This window comes from Anabrus simplex, chromosome 3 (assembly GCF_040414725.1).
Source record: "Anabrus simplex isolate iqAnaSimp1 chromosome 3, ASM4041472v1, whole genome shotgun sequence".
Classification (NCBI taxonomy): Eukaryota; Metazoa; Arthropoda; class Insecta; order Orthoptera; family Tettigoniidae; genus Anabrus; species Anabrus simplex.
In genome coordinates this window covers 33,177,950-33,198,996 of record NC_090267.1, presented here as the reverse complement: position 1 = coordinate 33,198,996, position 21,047 = coordinate 33,177,950, and the positions used below count along the sequence as shown (strand labels likewise).

Genomic DNA, 21,047 nt, shown 5'->3' with positions numbered 1-21,047 from the left:
ACACCCTGTATTAACCAATGAGGAGTGTTCTTTGAGTGAGTCCACGGTATCTTTTAGAACTTTACTCAGAAGATGTCACCACAGAAATATGATGGAATTTTGTTATTATGAAGTTTCCTCAACTGACTGAATTTCTACTAGTTTTGTTTGCTATGCATCAAGAAGTTTGGATATTCTTCTACAGATGGCACTACTAAAAACTTTGGTCGTGCACCCTGGTGCAAGGTGGAAGAACTTATCATTTAAAGAAGTTTTGTATTTCTAGTTTTTTTTTAACTGATTGATGTTCATTTATTTTTGGGTTGGCAATATTTCCTTTTGATTTCTGCCAGTTTCGAACCTAGCCAATCCCTAATTTCTGTAATTAATTTTCCACCTATCACAGGTTTCTTGTTCGATTTTGAGTGTTACCTTTTGAATTGACCAATTAAGTTGAGAGTGTGTGGCTGGTGTAGTCTTAAATGATCTCGAACCTTCCCTGAGGGTTTATAAACTGCGGCTTTTCACGTTTCTTGGCCAATTGATTGAAGTCTATCTGAATGTGTGTGTGTGTGTGTTAAGCGGGAGGCGGGTGGTCCCTTTCATCAGCAGCTAGAACATCTACAAGTTAATGGCCACATAACTTTATTCTTTCTTCATACCTCTGCAGTTTAAGCCGAGGGAAAGGTCCGAATCTTTAACTATGTAACCTACCTTTCTAAAATGTAACTTCTTCCGGCTAATGTAAAAGGTTTCATAAATCTTTGACTGTAAATCAGGGATAGAGAGTGATGTACCCTCTCGAGCTCCCCTTCATCTTGATTCGAGGTGACTACGTTTTGTAACTGTTTTTCTTCCTTTCCGTAATGCATTCATTTAACCTTACACGAGTCACCTCAGTAGTTTGGGAATAGCCCTTCATCGGCCTAGAGCCCTTTAGGTTTTATTAGGTGTTCATTATCTCGGAGCGCAGTTCGCCTCCATTCAGTTTGTGTTTCGGGCCATTTACTTAACCTGTTCTTTTCCGCAAAGGCCCTATAGGTTGGGTACGAGATACCCCTGTTTCAAATTGTAAGTTAGGCCATGGAAGGCCAGAGAGTGTAAGAGTTTTGAGGTTGCCTCCAGGAGGCTGAAATAAACTGAGAGCCTGTTAGCTCTTTTGCAACTTTGTAACTGTAAAGTGTGCCTCTAGGAGGCTAGATATTGTGATTTAGGGAGCAAGTGCTCTCGAATTAGGGGATTTCTGCCCCTCCTTAAATAATACCTCTTCCTCTTGAAAAATTGTAAAACTAGGGACTTAAAGCCCAAAGTGTTAAGGTTCTGAATCTTGGAATTTTCTCAATCTCGTTTTATAATTGCTATTTGTACCTATAACATTGTTATGAAAAATTGTTAAGTTTGAAGTTCTAAAAGAAATATAACCTTTGTTAAAGTTTTATCTATTCTTGACATCGTAGTTAGACCCATTCACCCCAGCACCTTCCTTAACCTCTTTCTGCTCCACGGGTAACCCCGTAGTATTAATAATAATAATAATAATAGTATTAATAATAATAATAATAATAGTAATAATAACAATAATAATATATTATTATTTTCGTTTACGGCCAATCAATCAATCAATCAATCAATCAAATCAAATCAAATCAAATCAATCAATCACTACTGATCTGCATTTAGGGCAGTCGCCCAGGTGGCAGATTCTATATCTGTTGTTTTCCTAGCCTTTTCTTAAATGATCACAAAGAAATTGGAAAATTATTGAACATTTCCCTTGGTAAGTTATTCCAATCCCTAACTCCCCTTCCTATAAACGAATATTTGCCCCAATTTGTCCTCTTGAATTCCAACTTTATCTTCATATTGTAATCTTTCCTACTTTTAAAGTCACCACTCAAACTTATTCGTCTACTGATGTCCTCCCACGCCATCTCTCCTCTGGCCATTAGAGACCATGTTAGGTAACAGTTACATGTTTCTGGAAGCCTTCTTCACAGTCCAAAACTTTAGCATCCTTTCTCTGGCAGCCTGTCTTCTTTCTTCTGTCCACCCACGGTTAAGTTTTGGTTTGTCATGGAATCCCTGGATTTGTCGAACACTGACCTAAACTTTGTTCAGTTTGAGATGTCTTCTGAATTTAGTCCCACCTGTTTGAGATCCTTTCTTACCTCCCTGAACCATTTGTCCAACACTTTAGGTCTGCTATCTAGTATTGGGAAAATCCTTTTCGTTAGTCTCTTCTCATCCATTCTAAATAAATGCCCATAGAATTTAAGTCTCCGTTTTCTCATGGACTCAGTTAGCCTTCCAATGTCATGGTAAATTTCTTCCCTTTCTCGCAACCTATACTGTCCATCCACAATCTTTAGACCCATTATTTTGTGAAGGACCTTTCTTTCGAATTTCTCAGCTTCTCAGTCCCGCTTTCCCTGTCATTTGGAGGCATTCACTAGCATACAGAAACTCTGTTTTAATCACTGTATTGTAGTGCCTTAGTTTAGCTCATCTGGAGATGGTTTCTTTGTTGTATATAGGATATGTCCTACAAAAAATTTTGAAAAAATTTTGGCCCAGTTTGTATAGATGGAATATGGAGAAAAAATCATCCCAGGAGATATATTGTCATTCTGAAAAAATTACTCACACTTTTCGGAAAAGAAGATTGAAATTTTATGGACACATTATCAGAATGAACACTAACAGGCTAACTAAAAGAATTCTCAAACTGGCCCTTTCGTCTAAAACCAAGAACAGCTGGCTTCGTGAAATTGAAACAGATCTCCAGGAAATCAATATCTCAGAAGACATTGTACAGGACAGATGTAAATTCAGAACCAAAATCGACAATCACCACTTTGAAGACAAACCCAACACCAGAGCTACTATAACTTGGACAGAAGAACGCAGGCAGAAGCTCAGCGAGAGGATGAAGAGATTTTGGGAGGAAAAGAAGGCACGCACATCAGCTAAGCAAGTTCAACCGTGCTCCTGAGTAGGGCATAACGATGTAAAAAAAAAAAATAATAATAATAATAATAATTGGCAGTAGATCACTCATAAAAGATACAGAAAAGCAAGAAAGAAAAACTTTACGGAAAATTTTTGGCCCAGTCTGCATAGAGGGAGTATCAATGAAAAAAAACTCTCATGGAATTTATGGTCATACTGAAAAAATCTCATACACTATCAGGAAAAGGAGGCTGAAATTCTATGGTCACATTATCAGAATGAACAAAGACTGACCAAAAGAATTGAAATCTTTTCCTCAAACTAAAAGCTAAGAACAACTGGCTAAATGAAATAGAATCAAATCTTCAGGAAATCAACATCAACCAGGAAACTGCGAAGAACCGATCTGATTAATAATCATTGTTATGTGGATCCAAAAGCTAGAACTAATAAAACCTGGACAGAAGAATGTAAAAATAATATCACTGAGAGGATGAAGAGATTTTGCGAAGAGAAGGCAAAATCATCAGCTAAATAAGTTCAAGCGTGCTCCTCAGTTGGGCATAATGATGTGAAAAATAATATATATATGGACAATGGTGAATAGTGCCAAATGAAGTGGTGCACAGAGCCCATCACAGATACAATATGGAAGAAGAGGATCTCTTTTTGGGTCACATTATGAGGACACCAGATACCAGATTACTACAAAAAATTATAGAGAAAATAATATGGAATCTGAAGCAACAAGTATTAGAGAGGATATGGAAGAACTATTGGACCTTTATGTTTTCTTACATATATCAATTATTTGAGTAAAGGAGTGGAATCAGAGATAAGGCTTTTCACAGATGATGTTATTCTGTACAGAGTAATAAATAAGTTACAAGATTGTGAGCAACTGCAAAATGACCTCAATAACGTTGTGAGATGGACAGTAAGCAATGTTATAATGATAAACGGGGATAAAAGTCAGGTTGTGAGTTTCACAAATAGGAAAAGTCCTCTCAGTTTTAATTACTGCGTTGATGGGGTGAAAGTTCCCTTTGGGGATCATTGTAAATACCTAGGTATTAATATAAGGAAAGATCTTCATTGGGGTAATCACATAAATATGATTGTAAATAAAGGGTACAGATCTCTGCACATGGTTATCAGAGTATTTAGGGGTTGTATTAAGGGTGTAAAGGAGAGAGTATATTTGTCTCTGGTGAGACCCCAACTAGAGTATGGTTCCAGTGTATGGGACCCTTACCAGGATTACTTGATTCAGGAACTGGGAAAAATCCAAAGAAAAGCAGCTCGATTTGTTCTGGATTTCTGACAAAACAGTAGCGTTACAAAAATGTTGCAAAGTTTGGGCTGGGAAGACTTGGGAGAAAGGAGACGAGCTGCTCGACTAAGTGGTGTGTTCCGAGCTGTCAGTGGAGAGATGGCGTGGGAGGACATCAGTAGATGAATAAGTTTGGATGGTGTCTTTAAAAGTAGGAAAGATCACAACATGAAGATAAAGTTGGAATTCAAGAGGACAAATTGGGGCAAATATTCGTTTATAGGAAGAGGAGTTAGGGATTGGAATAACTTACCAAGGGAGATGTTCAATAAATTTCCAATTTCTTTGCAATCATTTAAGAAAAGGCTAGTAAAACAACAGATAGGGAATCTGCCACCTGGGCAACTGCCCTAAATGCAGATCAGTAGTGATTGATTGATTGATTGATTGATTGATTGATTGATTGATTGATTGATTGAAATAACTCTGAATGATTTGCAAAACAAAACAGATAATTTAAAGAAACTGAATAACATAAAAATAAGATTTGAAACAAAAACAGACGAATGGCATACAATGAAAAAGGTGTTTACAGATGAGGAATGACGGAAAATATCAGAAGACAGGAAAAGCTAATGGGCGATTTGGAAAGAAGATTACCAAAAAGTGGTTGACTGAAGTGGTCCAATGGGGCCGTAAAAGCATAATAATAATAATAATAATAATAATAATAATAATAATAATAATAATAATAATAATAATAATAATAATCATAATCATAATGATAATAATAATAATATGATTATCATTATTACTATTATTACTTCCTATCTCAATCTTATTTTCTTAGTGATAATGCATAATACATGCAAAGAATGCTATAATATTATACCTGAGGAGCATTGGGTCCTCGCGATCCCACGACGACGATAACCCTGCCTTTGTAGTTCTGGAGAGCATTGGTCTCGGGCCCTGAAGGGAGGCATTGCTCTGACACATTCACAGTAGAGAATGGGATGTTGATGCTGCCTGGCACAGTACCACGAGTATACCTGAAGGAGGTAAGGAAGGCTACCAACACTGTCATATAATAATAAAGCCTTATTTGCTGCTAAATGCTTGGCTTCACTCACCATAGTGAGATACGAGAAGATCCAAATGAAAGAGGAAATTCCTATGAAAGTTCTTTGGACCACATAAATATTCTGAGGGCAAATATCAGCCAAGGTCAAAGGTACAGCTGTTCTCCAAATATGAAAAGTTCTCATTAGTTATGAGAAAGCATTGTCTTATGTTTTTGATCATTTGTTGGATTTTTTTACAAGTTGCTTTATGTTGCACAGACACAGATAGGTCTTATGGTGACAATGGGATAGGAAAGGGCTAGGAGTAGAAAAGAAGCAGTCATGCCCCAGTATTTGCCTGGTGTGAAAATGGGAAGCCGCACAAAACCATCAAGGCTGCTGACAGTGAGTTTGAACCCAATATCTTCTGAATGCAAGCTCACAGCTGCACGCCACTGACCACAGAGCCAGTTGGCCCAATCGGTCATCTGTTTCGAATACCTAATACCAGAATATCTCAAAGAAATCTTCATCTTCTCACGGTTTGGAATACCACTCCATGCGGAACTGCAATAAAGGAGGATCTGGCTACATGGGATAAAGTATCTCCTAGAAAGAGTGAGAAGGTGGTCTGGTGCAAAGTTGTCCGAAGAGGGAAGAACTATATTCTCTAGTAAGATGAAGGAGTACTGGAAATTTAGAAAGGATGAAAAGCGTTTACTGTGATCCTAAGAAGCCAAAACGATATGTTAAATAAAGTAATAACAACAACAACAACAATAATAATAATAATAATAATAATAATAATAATAATAATAATAATAATAAAATGAACATGGATCATATAGAAAGAAAGGAAACCAACAATTATAGCTCAAGATGGAAAAGATCTTGCATACCATCCTGAAAAGGAGAGCTGTGTTCTTCGGACATATCTATAGAATGAACCCAGGAAGACTGACCTATCAGATAATAAGGTTTTTTGAGACCAGGAAAACTATGATGCGTTGGCATTAGGAGGTGAAGGAGGACCTGGAAGAAATGGGAATACAATGAACAGAAATCAGCAACATAGATGCTTATTAGTCGAGGATCAAGACCAATAAGAGTTTTCAAGAAAACGTTAAATCCCACACCCAAGCACCGTGTACAGAAGAGATTGCGCAGTGAAAGGATCAAGGAGTACTGGAGGAGGATCAAAGCCCAGAAACAGTCGAAGCTGATTTGAACTGACATGGTCCATAGTTGGCCAAATGAAGAATAATAACAAGGTAATAGGTTTTATGCTCCACTAACTCTTATTAGGTGCCAGAACTTTGTCCCGTAGGAGTCCTTTTACACGCTGGTAAATCTACAGACACAAGGCTGGCATATCTGAGCACCTTCAAATACCACCAGACTGAACCTGCCAACTCAGGCTTAGAAAGCCAGCGCTTTACTATCTCAGCCACTCAGCCCAGCAATTAGAGAGCGTAATTATACAGGGAGAATAATTTAAGAGTTCAGACTTCTGCTTGCATGCCGTGGGAAGTCCCGAGCGAGCGCCATATGGCTTGTGTCAACACTGGCAAGATAAGAAGTGTTCGCTGCCAGTGCGCAGCTGTTTAGCAGACTGTCCCTCAGTTCGCTAGAAACTATTGGACTTTTAAGGTGTGTTGTGAGGTTATTATCATGATGGTTAAATACAATACACAGCAAAGAATATTTTTGGTCAAGTGTTATTTGCACAAGAAGAAACCAATTAAAAGGTGAGTTTGAAAATTTCGTAGACAATTTCCCGGTGCGACAGTACCATCAAAACGTTACGTGCATCAGCTCATTTACAAGTGGTCTTGTACTGGTTCCATAAGCAATAAGAAAATGAAGCAAAGGAGAACAGCTCTCACACAGGAGAGGTTAGAAGATATACAGGCAAAACTCCAGGTCAGTCCACATAAGTCGCTTCAGAGAGTAGCTCAGGAAAGTGGTATTTCACCTTCTTCAGCACGTAATGCAACAAAATTGTTACATTTATGATTTTATCGAACTCATTTAGTCCATAACATACTGCCTACAGATTTCATTGCAAGCATACGATTTTGCAATTGGCTAATGAATAGTGTCCACGACGGTATTGTGGATCCGAACTTTCTTTTTATGAGCGACGAAGCCTGGTTTCATTTGAGTGGATATGTCAATTCACAGAACAATAGAATCTGGGACACAGACAACCCGCACATTTTACAGCAGAGACCTCTGCATGATGTGAAGGTGGGTGTGTGGTGCACTATCAGTGCCCGACGAATTATCGGTCTGATATTTTTTTCAGGACACGATTACTTCTGACCGTTACATTCACAACATTCTGGAACCATTTTTTGCTGAACTGACTGAAGAAGAGAAAAGGTACGGCTATTTCCAGCAGGATAGTGCAACGGCCCATACGGCATGTAGCTCTATGCGGTGGTTACGGGAAGTGTTCGATGATGATCAGATCATCAGTAAAGGATTATGGCCCCTTCGTTTGCCTGATTTAAGCACATGTGATTTTTTATCTATGGGGAAAATTAAAGGAAAAGTTTACAGGAATAATCCTCGAACTGCAGAAGAATTAAACATTGAAATTAAGAACATTGTGCATTCTATCAGTGTCCATGAACTACAAAGTTTGTTTCAAAATCTCATTACAAGACGTGAAGCTTGCATTGCAGCTGAAGGAGATCACTTTCAGCATCGTCTGTAAATACTGGCGAGTTCAGTTTAATATCCTAGTTCATTTATTTATTTATTTATTTATTTATTTATTTATTTATTTATTTATTTATTTATTTATTACTGGTGAGTTCAGTTTAATTTCCTAGTTGATTTATTTATTTTTTATTTATTTACTTATTTGTCCAGAGCATCTATGTAGCCAGTGAGTTCAGTTTTGTTTAGTTTCTACAGGCGTAATCATGCCGCTTCTTTGAGCCGACTATGCCTGCTTGTCAGGGCGGGCACTGCGCTCGCTGTCTCCGCTTCCCAGCGCGCCTAATCCTCGGCACTCTCCTCTGAACTTTTAAATTAATCACCCTGTACTACCAGGTGTATGCGTAAGTCTTTTCCGGTTTCACTAAGAGTGGTGCCAGCGAACAGTATGCAGCGTACGAATTTGACATATATGTCAGTTTATTCGTCTGACATTAACCTACCAACACACACAAGTTGAATCCGCCAAACTATAACGTCTGTGTTGTATCATTCAGTGAACATGTCGATATTTGTGCGTGAAATAGAACATTTGCGGCATGCATTGATTTTCTTATTTAATAAAAAAAAAAAGCTGTGGAAAGTCATCGTTTGCTGGAAGAAACGTATGGTGAACACGCTCCATCAATTAGAACATGTGAGACATGATTTCGAGAATTTAAATGTGGTGACTTCAGTGTGAAAGATAGTGCATGCTCTGGTAGACCACAAAAGTGCGAAGACTCTTGAAACCCGACGAAACTGTCAATGCACAACACTATCGCCAACAAGTGATTCATTTAAATCACGCATTGATCAAAAGCCGACCGGAATGGGCCAGAAGACATGGCAAAGTGATTTTGTTACAGGAAAATGCGCAGTCTCACACAGCAAAACCAGTGAAAGACACCTTGAAATCGCTTGGATGGGACATCCTTCCGCACCCGCCATACTCCCCAACCTGGTGCCATCTATCACCTCCTTGCATCAATGGAGCATGCTTTTGCAGAGGAGAACTTCAGCAATTTCTAGGAAGTTGGAAAATGGCTTGACGAATGGTTTGGTGCAAATGACAAGCAGTTTTTCTGGCATGCTATTCACAACTTACCTGAAAGATGGGCGAAATGTGTAGAAGCCGATGGCCAATATTTTGAATAAACAAAAAAAATTAATTTCCCTTGAAAATTCTGTGTTTTCTTTACCACAAAAACCGGCAAAACCTTATGCATACACCTGGTACATAGTAATGTAACGGAGGCTGTAACATAAATACTCCAAAACTGTGCAGAAGATTACAGTTTTAAAAAAAATTAAAGATGGCTAATTATATATTTGATTCAGTTATCAAATTTAGAATTGTGGATATCTGGTTTTTTGTCAGCAGCTTTAGCTTGGAAGATAAAGACACTGACTAATTTCCTCTGTTCACAATGCACAGGAATTTCCCAAAAATGATTTGAGTTTCTTTCCCAGGGTTTGTCACATTCTCTTCTTCCCGGGCCGCATCACGTTTGGCAACTGAAACATTAAGTGAGTTTTTAAAGGATACTCTTCTTGAGATCGTATGTCAACTGCAACAACCTTAGGCCGGGTGTACTTTGTCTGCTTCAAATCAAGTAAATCTAACAGATCAGCTGCACTGATGCGAGGACAGAACTCAGACTGGAGCTCAGCTACGGGAATGGCACTCATTTCCTGCAACAGAAATATCAAAGTAATTAAAAACAAACACAATAATTAAAAACATACACCTAGTGACTTATCTGACTTATTTCCTGTAGCTCCTAAGTGGAGCATAGGGCATCAATGAACTTCCGCCACCGGACTCTGCTCTGCACCATCTTCCTGATCTCGATCCTCCAGGTCTTCCGTCATTTCTCCATCCCTTCCACTATTATACTACTCCTCCATGTTCCCTGGTCTGTCTCTTCTCCTGCTACCTTACGGGTTCCATTCCAGGGCTTTTCTTGCTATGTTGTCTTTATCTTGCTGCGATATATGCCCAATCCACTTCCATTTCCTACGACGCATCTTAATATCAATAGGTGTTTCATGGATTCTTCTTCACAGCTCTTCATTGGAGATTACTTGTGACCACCATATCCTCAGGATATTCCTCAAACTTCTGTTCACAAATGTTTGGAGTCTGCTAATCAGTTGTTTGTTAGTCTTCCAAGTTGCACACCCATAGAGCAGTACTGACTTGACATTTGTATTGAAGATGCGTAGTTTGGTATAGGTGTTAAGTTCCCTTGATTTCCAGATTGGTTTCAGTATTGCAAATGCTCCTTTAGCCTTATTTATTCTATTTCCTATATCCTCTATAGCTCCTTCCTCAGTGGTGACCATACTTCTGGGTAGCAAAACTGTTTGACTTATTCGTCTCTTGGTTTCCTAAAAATAACAGTGCCTTATTTTGGTTATTATAGCATATCTCCTTGGTTTTTTTCTTTCCACTGATCTTCATTCCCAACCTTAAAACAATTGACTGCTGACTGCTCACAAGCATGTCTGCCCAAACACAACACGAGGTCACAAGTACACTCCTGGTTAAACCATAACTCACCGAGCTCGATAGCTGCAGTCGCTTAAGTGCAACCAGTATCCAGTATTCGGGAAATAGTGGGTTCGAATCCCACTGTCGGCAGTCCTGAAGATGGTTTTCTGTGGTTTAGCATTTTCACACCAGGCAAATACTTGGGTTGTACCTTAATTAAGACCACGGCTGCATCCTTCCCACTCTTAGCACATTTCTGTCCTGTCATCACCTTAAGATCTATCTGTGTCAGTGCGACGTAAAGCAACTTATAAAAAAAGTAAAGAATAAAAAACTCCAACTACACAGTAACACGTCTCCACTATCAAGACCACCTCCTTATATATGTGCTGGCCAGGCTTCTAGAAAGATATGCTACAAAATACCTTCTCGTAAATTCTAGAGAATATTCTCCATAGTTCTTGTCTTACCTAGTGCCATTCTGGATGTTACAGTGTGTTTCACAATACTGTAGTGGATTACAAATCATATATACAGGTAATAATAAATTATATACTATTTGTTGAAAATATCTTCATTTCTGCTCGCTTACACCGCGTTTAGGGCAAAACTTATACCTTTGAAACACCAGCTTCATGACACATCCATTTATTACGAGCTGTTGACTACAAAAAACACACACACACACACACACACACACACACACACACACACACACACACACACACACACACACACACACACACACACACACACACACACACACACACACACACACACACACACACACACACACACACACACACACACACACACACACACACACACACACACACACACACACACACACACACACACACACACACACACACACACACACACACACACACACACACACACACACACACACACACACACACACACACACACACACACACAGCAATTCAAACTGTCCAAAGAATAAAACAAATGAAGATAAACCACTTGACTAAATTAATATGAATTACCAACACATAACCTCAATGTTGTATTCCTAAAATATGTACAAGATATGATACATGACATTTCATTTTTTATGAGAAAACTTCAACATTCCAACACTCCCCCCTTTTCTCAAAAAAAATAAAAATACAACACCTCAATCAATTGTCCTCTCATCGCAAACCTATAAGCTTATACAACTCTGTTTCTTACTATACCATGATACTGCTCCCCCTGCCACAGTGGTTACATAACCACTCACTGACCTTCTAGACTTAGTATCTCCTGCCCAATCTGCATCACAGAACACTTGTACTGACTCCTCACAATTTCTGAAACACAACTTTAAATCTCTAGTACCACATAAATATCTCATGATATGCTTCACTTCTTTCCAATCTTTAATCGTAGGTTTCTGACAATTCTGACTAACTTTACTTACCGCAAATGCAATGTCAGGTCTAGTATTATTTGACAAATATAGCAAACTTCCTACTGCACTGCGATAAATGGTACAATCAAATTCCTGCTCATCATTTTCAGCTGCTGAATACCCACTTGGTAAAACAGTCTTACTCGGTTTACAGTCACTCATGGAAAAATCAGCAAGTAATTTGTCAATGTATAAACTTTGACTCAACATAACCCCTTCTTTTGTCTGTTCTATTTTTATTGACAATAAGTTTGTTGCTTTCCCTAGATCTTTAATCTCTAACTCATCTGCCAACCTTATTTTAACCAACTTAACAACCTCTTTGTCACCTACTGCAATAATGTCATCAACATACAAGCCAATAATACAACACTCCTTTACATACACACATGGTTCTTTGATACATCTCTTAAAATCTAGTCTTCTAATTATAGCATCAACATAAGCATTCCAGTCTTTACTCGAATTAGGTAGTCCATAGATGCTTTTCTTCAATTTACATACATAGTTTTGGACATCCTTTTCTACAAACAATTCTGGTTGCTCCATGTATACAGTACAACTGATTTCACTATTTAAGTAAGCACTAGTTACATCTAGATGTTCTACAGTCCAGCCTCTACGTACTGCAATACCTATTAACAGTCTCATTGTTTTCCTCTTTATAACAGGACTAAATGTTTCATCAAAACTAAGGTTCATCTGTCTCTTAAAACCTTGGGCAACCAACCTGGCTTTATATTTCTGAATGTTACCCTCACTGTCATATTTCAATGAAAACACCCACTTAGAATTAATTATCTTGACATTTTCTGGTCTTTTTACAATTTCCCAAACATCCTTCTTTCTCATCTCATTGATCTCCACTTTCATGGCCTCCATCCAGTTACCAGACTCTTGGCTTGACATAGCCTCCTCAACTGTTCTAGGTTCTACTATATTTGCATGCCTAACTTCCATCACTGCCTTACAATCTGCACAAGTCTTACCTTTCCTCTGTCTTATTGACCTTCTCAGACTATTACCTGGCTCTTGTATTGCTATAGACTCAACCTCTAGTTGTTCCTCTCCAGTCGTTGGCTCAACAGCCAGTGTTTCCTCTCCGTCCTCTGTGTCTAACTCAGTCCCTAATTTTATCTCTGGATCTTCAGTGCACAGTATGTCAAAGTATGTTTCACTACCCTCTGCCCTTGGCACATTTATCTTTTCCTTGATATCAATTCCAGGACTTTTCACCTTAAAGGGAAATATCTGCTCCTCAAATACGACACTTCTCCTCACTATTACTCTTTCCCTTTCAAGACTCCATAACCTATATCCATCTTTAGTACCTGCCTCGTACCCTATCATAACGCATGGCTCTGCTCTGGGATCTAACTTCCTGCTGTCTGCCCTCACAGCCCATGCCTGACATCCAAATACTTTCAATCTACCTATTTCTTCCTGATCCAACTTCCTATTGAACCACAGTTCATACGGTATCTGAAAATTTATTGCCGAGGATGGGCACCTATTTCTCAAGTACACTGCTGTCATTACCGCTTCTCCCCAGAATTCCTTTGGTAACCCTGACTGGATCAATAGAGATCTAACAGTATCAAACATCGTTCTATTCTGCCTCTCTGCTAATCCATTTTGTTGTGGAGTGTACGGTACTGACCTCCTATGAGTAATACCACATTTTTGCAACTGTGCTTCAAACCCGCTACATGTATACTCTGTACCATTGTCAGATTGCACCACCTTAATTCCTACACCATGTAACTTTTCTGCATTTGCCTGATAGCTATTAAACACCTCTAATACTTCATCCTTATTTTTCATACATACAGCCACATTAAATCTGGAGTATTCATCAATCATGGTTACAACATATTGAGCTTTTCCAAGTGATGGTGGACTAATTTTTCCAATTACATCAGTGTGCACAACATCAAGTGGTTTTTCTACCTTACGCTCACAAGACTTAGGTACTCCCTTGTTAGTTAGTTTCCCCTGAATGCATACAGAACAAGTATTAATGTCATTACTCCTTTTCAATTCTAACATAGGCAATTTAAACAAGGCTTCAGAATGTGCATGTCCGTATCTCTCATGCCACAACCTAACCTGCCCAACACTTTTAAATACTACATTGTTATTACATTCTTGATCTATCATTTGATCACAGTCACTCACAGCTACAATATCATTTCTCCCCTCTATTTGTACTACATACACATCATTCCTCCTGTTTGCAACAAACAATGTTTCATCTCCATTCTTATCTAGAACCACTGCTTTCTCACCTGCAAATCCTACTTTGAAACCTTTGCTGGTTAACTTACCAACTGATATTAAATTTGCACCTAAGTTTGGTACATACAACACGTCTGTAAATGTAATTGTCCATCCTGTGGACATTTTTACTTTTACCTTACCTATACCTTTAATATCCAGCTTACTGTTATCTCTTATTTCTACATTCCCGGTTACATTTGTTAACATGTCTGTAAACATCTCCTTTGTTGGACACATATGATGGGACGCACCTGAATCGAACAACCAATCTTTAATTTTCTCAGCTCCCACAGAAACGACCATGCTCATCGCCTTATCTACTACATGTATAATTTCCGAGCTTACCAGTTTTCCACTCGCATTCACTGATTTACTTTCCTGCGATGGTTCGTCACTCTTCATTGTTGGACATACTTTTGAATAATGTCCTGACTTACCACAATTGAAGCACTTTTGGGTACTGCGACAATATTTAGATACATGTCCCTGTTTACCGCAATTGTAGCAACTATATTTTCCTCGTCCCACGTCTTCTTTCTTGATATCTCGCTTCTGTTGAACAACCATGGCTTGAGCTTCATCCTCCTCACGTTTTCCAGTGTCATAAGCCTTTCCTCCATTTCGCTGAAGTTTCCTTCTGCTTTCCTCCATGAGTAATCTCGCCTTCACCTTCGAGATGGTCAGTTTCGCCAAATCAGCTTCCAAGGAAGGTATACAAGCTGCATATTCCTCTGTAAGATTTCCGATGATCATTCCTGCAACTTGTTGATCTGTGAATTCGTATCCGGCTTTACTAGTTCTCCTCCAAAGTTGATTTATTTTTGCGAAGTATTCTTGAATACTCATGTCCTTCGGCTTTTTCAAGGTCATAGCACCATTCACTAGCCCTCCGTCATTGCACAACTCGTTCAGTTTTTCCCATGCCCTTTTCGCTGATTCAATATCTGCAATGTCACTTTCAAAATCTTCTCCGACATATTTGAAAATAACCGCTAACGCGATCACATTGTTTCGCGCTCGTCGTCTCGTTTCTGTCTGAGGCAGTTGACAACGTGGCGTATCCTCATACCCTATTACCGATTCCCATACATCTTTCAACAACAGCTCTTGTTTCACCTTTAATGCCCACGAAAAATAGTTCTCCACTGTAAGCTTGTCCACATTCCTATTCAGTGTTTCTTCACCGGTCCACGAGGTCGCCATTTTTACCGTCAATAATGTCACAACTTGCTTCGTCCGACGTTAATTCTCGTTGTTCAATTTCCACTTATATTGACCAAAATTTACTGCGACGTTTTGGCGCTCTGGAACTCTGGGCCCATAACCTGTTGAAAATATCTTCATTTCTGCTCGCTTACACCGCGTTTAGGGCAAAACTTATACCTTTGAAACACCAGCTTCATGACACATCCATTTATTACGAGCTGTTGACTACGACTGACTTACACACACACACACATAGCAATTCAAACTGTCCAAAGAATAAAACAAATGAAGATAAACCACTTGACTAAATTAATATGAATTACCAACACATAACCTCAATGTTGTATTCCTAAAATATGTACAAGATATGATACATGACATTTCATTTTTTATGAGAAAACTTCAACATTCCAACACTATTAATCACAGGTTCTTACATTAACTAAACTCATATAAAAATCTATATACAGCACAAGTTTCACGACATAACCTCACAAACAATGTGATCATCCAACTATGCAAATAATAATAACAATGCTAATACTAAATGGATGGAAACAGTTCATAGCCAAACATTGTAAGTCATAATAATCATAACTGTAAAATAATAATAATAATAATAATAATAATAATAATAATAATAATAATAATAATAATAATAATAATAATAATAATAATAATAATAATAACAACAATAATAATAATTCAAGCTCAATACTTGCATTATTTACCCATGGGTGAGAGAATATTGTTTTCAAGTTATATCAGTTTATCACACTTGCGTCAACATTAAGTGGCGAGACTAGTCAGACTGTCAAAATGATTCCTCCCAAGAAAAATTTGTCTGTCATTTTCATGTTTTCATTTTTTTCAGGACAACTAATTCAAAATATTTATTCAAGATAAAGGAATGAAAATGCCTTACTATAACAGTCACATATTTATTCTGACCCCTGTGGGTGCGGGGGGGTGATAGAATAACATCCATGGTAAACCCTGTCTGTGTAAGAGGTGACTAAAAGGAACCAAGTACTCTCACCTTGGGAGTGTGGGCTGGCGACCACAGTTCCGTTAGGTGAGTCTGGCATTACTTCCACTTACTTGCGTCAGTGTCCTCGATTTCATCTTTCCTATCTGACCTCCCTTGGTAAACCATTATTCTTTCCTGACCTTAACAGTATTAGGTTTTCGAGGCCTGGAGAGTCTTTCTTTCATTTTCATGTTCTTTGTTGCCCTTCCCTTTTGCACACAGAGAAGACGTGGCTTGGACTACAGGTGAAGGCATGGTGAGAAAGTGACGTGAGCAAAGCATACAAAAGAGCCAAAAACCCAAGCGACACTTCATAATGTCTTCTTCAAACAACTCACAAATATTCAAAGACAGAGAAATTGTTGGATGCACCCTTTGTCGATGAAAAAGGAAGGAAGTACAAAATATTCAACATTTAACATTTAATTTCCTTTACAAAGGAGAAAAAATGAGTGTGTCCTCCTAATTCAATGAAGGTTTCAGCAAAAGGTATTATAACTGTGTTGTAGTGTTTTATTTTTGCATTTATTGATAGACATTTCCTTTTGTAGATATCCCATGTTAATTTTTGTGCTTTAGCTAATCTATTTGTTCTTGTTTGGATTGAGATTTTTTCATTTAGGTTATGTGTTATTACTCCTCCAAAGTATTTAAAATGAGTTATTAGGCTATTTTGATTTTATTACCATTTGATTACTAGAATGTAAAGATTACATTTTTATTTTCAGAAGTAAATTGCAAGTAAAAATTAGATTTTGTAAAATGTAATTGTTACAAATAATTCAATTACTTTTACTCAATTACTTCCAACTCTGGAACTGACGTAGATAGGAATTTGTACACAGATAAAAGAAGCAGAGTGAAACAAATCATTGTAGTCTTCAAGAAGGAATTGTGGGAAGATTTTGGTAACAACATGAAAAGGTTGAGCAGAAGCACAGTTCATACTTGATACAGTTGAAAATGAAGTAGGGACCAACTGCCCTGTTCTAGATTTCTTGTGCATGCCTCAAGATAACATCCTAAGAGCATACATCAATGAGAAGATTTTTCAATTAGCACTTTTTTTACAGCTGGTGATATAAATGAAAATTCTTTTGCAATCAGAATAGCCTGAAAATGCTTGGTCAAGCAGCAGAAAAAAACTTTCTGGACTGTAATCAAGACTCTCAGAGAGGAAAGAAAAAGGGAAATCAGGTTTGGTAAGGATGAAAAAAAAAAAAACATTGTCATAAAGCAGCAGGAACAGATGAATTTAGAACTGCAATGGTGAAAAATAGTGTGATTAAATTACTTTATAGTGTAATGGTAGCATGGAATGTGAGTAAGATCAAATACAGTAGAGACAATACACGACACTTACGGATTTTGCCTTGCTGAAATGGGAGACAATTCAACGGTGGCGCTCCTAGTGACTTGACCTGAACAAATCGCGCTAAATTCAAATATCAATGGAAATGTATATACGGAAATGGATAAATAAATTACGTCTAGAAAGGAAGTGGTATTGAGATATTAACTTCGAAGTTGCTAAAGCAATTCTGGATAAATGAATGAAGAATTATTTAAAAGGTTATTATTCAAAGACTGAAATTAGACATATAAACAAGGTGTGAAATGGACTGGTGTGAAATGGCTTGATCTTTCATTTATGCATTACTTTTTTAGCTTTAGCATACCTGCCTGAAATCTTACGGTTGGATTTGTCTTTTTTTCCTCATTTAAAAACAATGTATCATCACATTAAGACATTTGTCAATATATCGGCACATTCCTTACACACATGATGCAATGAATTAACATTTAATAGCTGGACAATTTTCCTCTTAACATGAAGCCTACTAACAGAAAGAAAATCTATAAAATCCCGGCTTTAATCTGAGAAGAGGGATAAAAGAAAGAAAAGTTTGAAAATGTTGTCGATAGTGATGCTTTGAGGAATATTTACGTACAATTAGAGTAAAAATGTAACATACTCTTGGCTGTATAGTCGAGGATTTTTAAAGTCGCTGGCCTGGAAATGATCTGAACAGATCTTATAATTCTTATACAAGCGTAACGTCCCTTCTTTCTTGTACACTTTATCCAAATCGCTTCTGTGATATTTCAAAACCCACAGATCACACCTACAACAACACATCGGTATTGAAGGTTAACTGCTGCACTATACAATAAAATATGCGTATTATATTTTAAGCCTGTTAAAACATGGGTCGAGCAGGTCAGAAGATTATGAAGTACTATAAAAATCTCTGTCACTGGAAGAATATATATGCAAACACAATATTACTTACATGTTCTTGTCACGAGGGAACCTGAAGAACGAGCGCGCATTTTTCTCTACTACGTAATTACTGCAGCCAAACACAGCACATACCTTTGCCCTCATGTTGAGAGGAGATATCAAGGAATGACACACGCTACTATTTAATTATGTCAACTCACTGAAAACGCATAAGTAACACCAAAAACTTCACACAAAAATACACGTGCTCTTATGACAGAATCAGTACCGTTCAGGTCTATCCGCTAGAGTGAGCTCCAATAGCTGTCCCTCGATATCTCGCTCCGTGTCGTGTATTGTCTCTACTGTATTTGGTAAGATGCCTTCTGATTGGATAAAAGCAGTAATTGCAACTATCTATAAACAAGGGTACAGGAAGGACTGCAACAACTATTGAGGTATTTCATTGATCAGTATACCAGGCAAGGTGTTCACTGACATTCTGGAAAGGAGTGTGTGATCTATGGTGGGGAGCAAGATAGATGAAATACAGTGTGACTTCAGACTGTAGAGGGGCTGAACAGGTGGATTCATAATAAAACTTTATTATTGTATATCAACAGATTTCAATACGGATTAAAACATGAGATTAGTCACTTGTAATGTAGAGGGGCTGTCAGGATCAGATTTTTGGCATGCATCAAGTAACTGAAAAATGGTATGAGAGGAATAAACAATATATTTATGTTTCATTGATCCAGAGAAGGCATATGCCAAAGTACCGAGGGGAAATATGTTCGCCGTACTGAGGATTATGGGATTAAGGGTAGATCATTGAAAGCAATCAAGGGTATTTATGTTGCCAATTGGGCTGCAGTGAGAATCGATAGCAGGATGAGTTCTTGGTTCAAGGTACTTACAGGGGTTAGACAAGGCTGAAATCTTTCACCTTCATTGTTCATAGTTTACATGGATCATCTGCAGAAAGGTATTAAGTAGCAGGGAGGGATTCAGTAGGGTGGAAATGTACTAAGCAGTTTGGCCTATGTCAGTGACTTGGCTTGTTGAAAGCCTGCAATCTAATATCTTGCAGCTTAAAAATAGGTGCAGTGAGTATGATATAAAAATTAGCTTTCACAAGACTAAACTGATATCAATAGACAAGAAAGTTAAGAGGATTGAACCAGATAGGGAATATAAAACTGGAATAGGTAGATCATTTCAAGTACCGAGGATGTATTTTCACCCCAGATGGTAATATAGTAAGTGAAATTGAATCAAGGTGCAGAAAAGATAATGCAGTGAGGATGTAGTAGCAATCAATGGTATTTAAAGTGACTTCTCTGAAGAAACTATCTTTTAACTGGTCTGTTTACAGACTGGCTCTACTGTATGCGAGTGAAAGCCGAGTGAACTCAGGCCATCTCAATCAAAAGTTAGATGTAACATCGTCGTAATCACAAAGGCGCACACACGCGATGCTGTCAATTGTGTACAATATTTTATTTACAAATTACATACATGCACATTAATGAACCACCATCTTGAAAAACACTTGACTGCTACATTAACATGTCAACCGATTACCAACACAACAAAATCACAACATGGGTTCATACACTCAACTAACGACTTTCACTAACAAGTCTCATTAACAACTCAACTCTAACTACCAAAACTGTCTCTTTATATACCTTGCCTGGCCAGGCTTCTAGAAAAGTATGACACAACATGTTTTCTCATATTTTTTCGAGTCTCCAATAACCTATTTACAAATGTATGGAAAGTTCTATAAAGCTTGAGTGACAAGATGCGTTGTTCTGGACTATTACCCTGTGTTACACAACATTACATTCGATGTATACATCATTTTTTTTTTTTTTTTTTTTTGCTAGGGGCTTTACGTCGCACCAACACAGATAGGTCTTATGGCGACGATGGGATAGGAAAGGCCTAGGAGTTGGAAGGAAGCGGCCGTGGCCTTAATTAAGGTACAGCCCCAGCATTTGCCTGGTGTGAAAATGGGAAACCACGGAAAACCATCTTCAGAGCTGCCGATAGTGGGATTCGAACCTACTATCTCCCGGATGCAAGCTCACAGCCGCGCGCCTCTACGCGCACGGCCAACTCGCCCGGTACGTCATATTTACAGGTAATAATAAATTATATACTATTAATTATGTGTTCTTACATTAAATAAAGTCTTATTAATATACATACATATACATACCTCACATGATTTATATCAAATAAAGTCCATATACTACTACTACACATAGATTTGGTGGTTCATAACACTGGAATCTTGCCAACTTTTTCCAGAGGGAACTCAGAGTCTTTCATAGACGTCACCTGCTCAACGCAGGGTATAGCATCATTCATTGTTGACTGGGAAGTTACAGAAGATGAATCTCTCAGCGACCAT

General features: G+C 38.0%; 1 protein-coding gene across 3 annotated transcripts in view; it reads right to left on the bottom strand.

Annotated features, from left to right (window-relative positions):
• The window catches only part of LOC136866975 (TBC domain-containing protein kinase-like protein), a 107,998-nt gene that overhangs the window by 9,119 nt on the left and 77,832 nt on the right, over positions 1–21,047 (bottom strand). For all 3 annotated transcript variants that reach the window (XM_068226984.1, XM_068226983.1, XM_068226985.1), the window contains exons 13-14: positions 9,521–9,666; positions 5,094–5,253 (exon numbers count right to left, since the gene is read on the bottom strand). In XM_068226984.1, the coding sequence (XP_068083085.1) occupies positions 5,094–5,253; positions 9,521–9,666 (306 nt within the window). The remainder of the gene's footprint in view (positions 1–5,093; positions 5,254–9,520; positions 9,667–21,047) is intronic.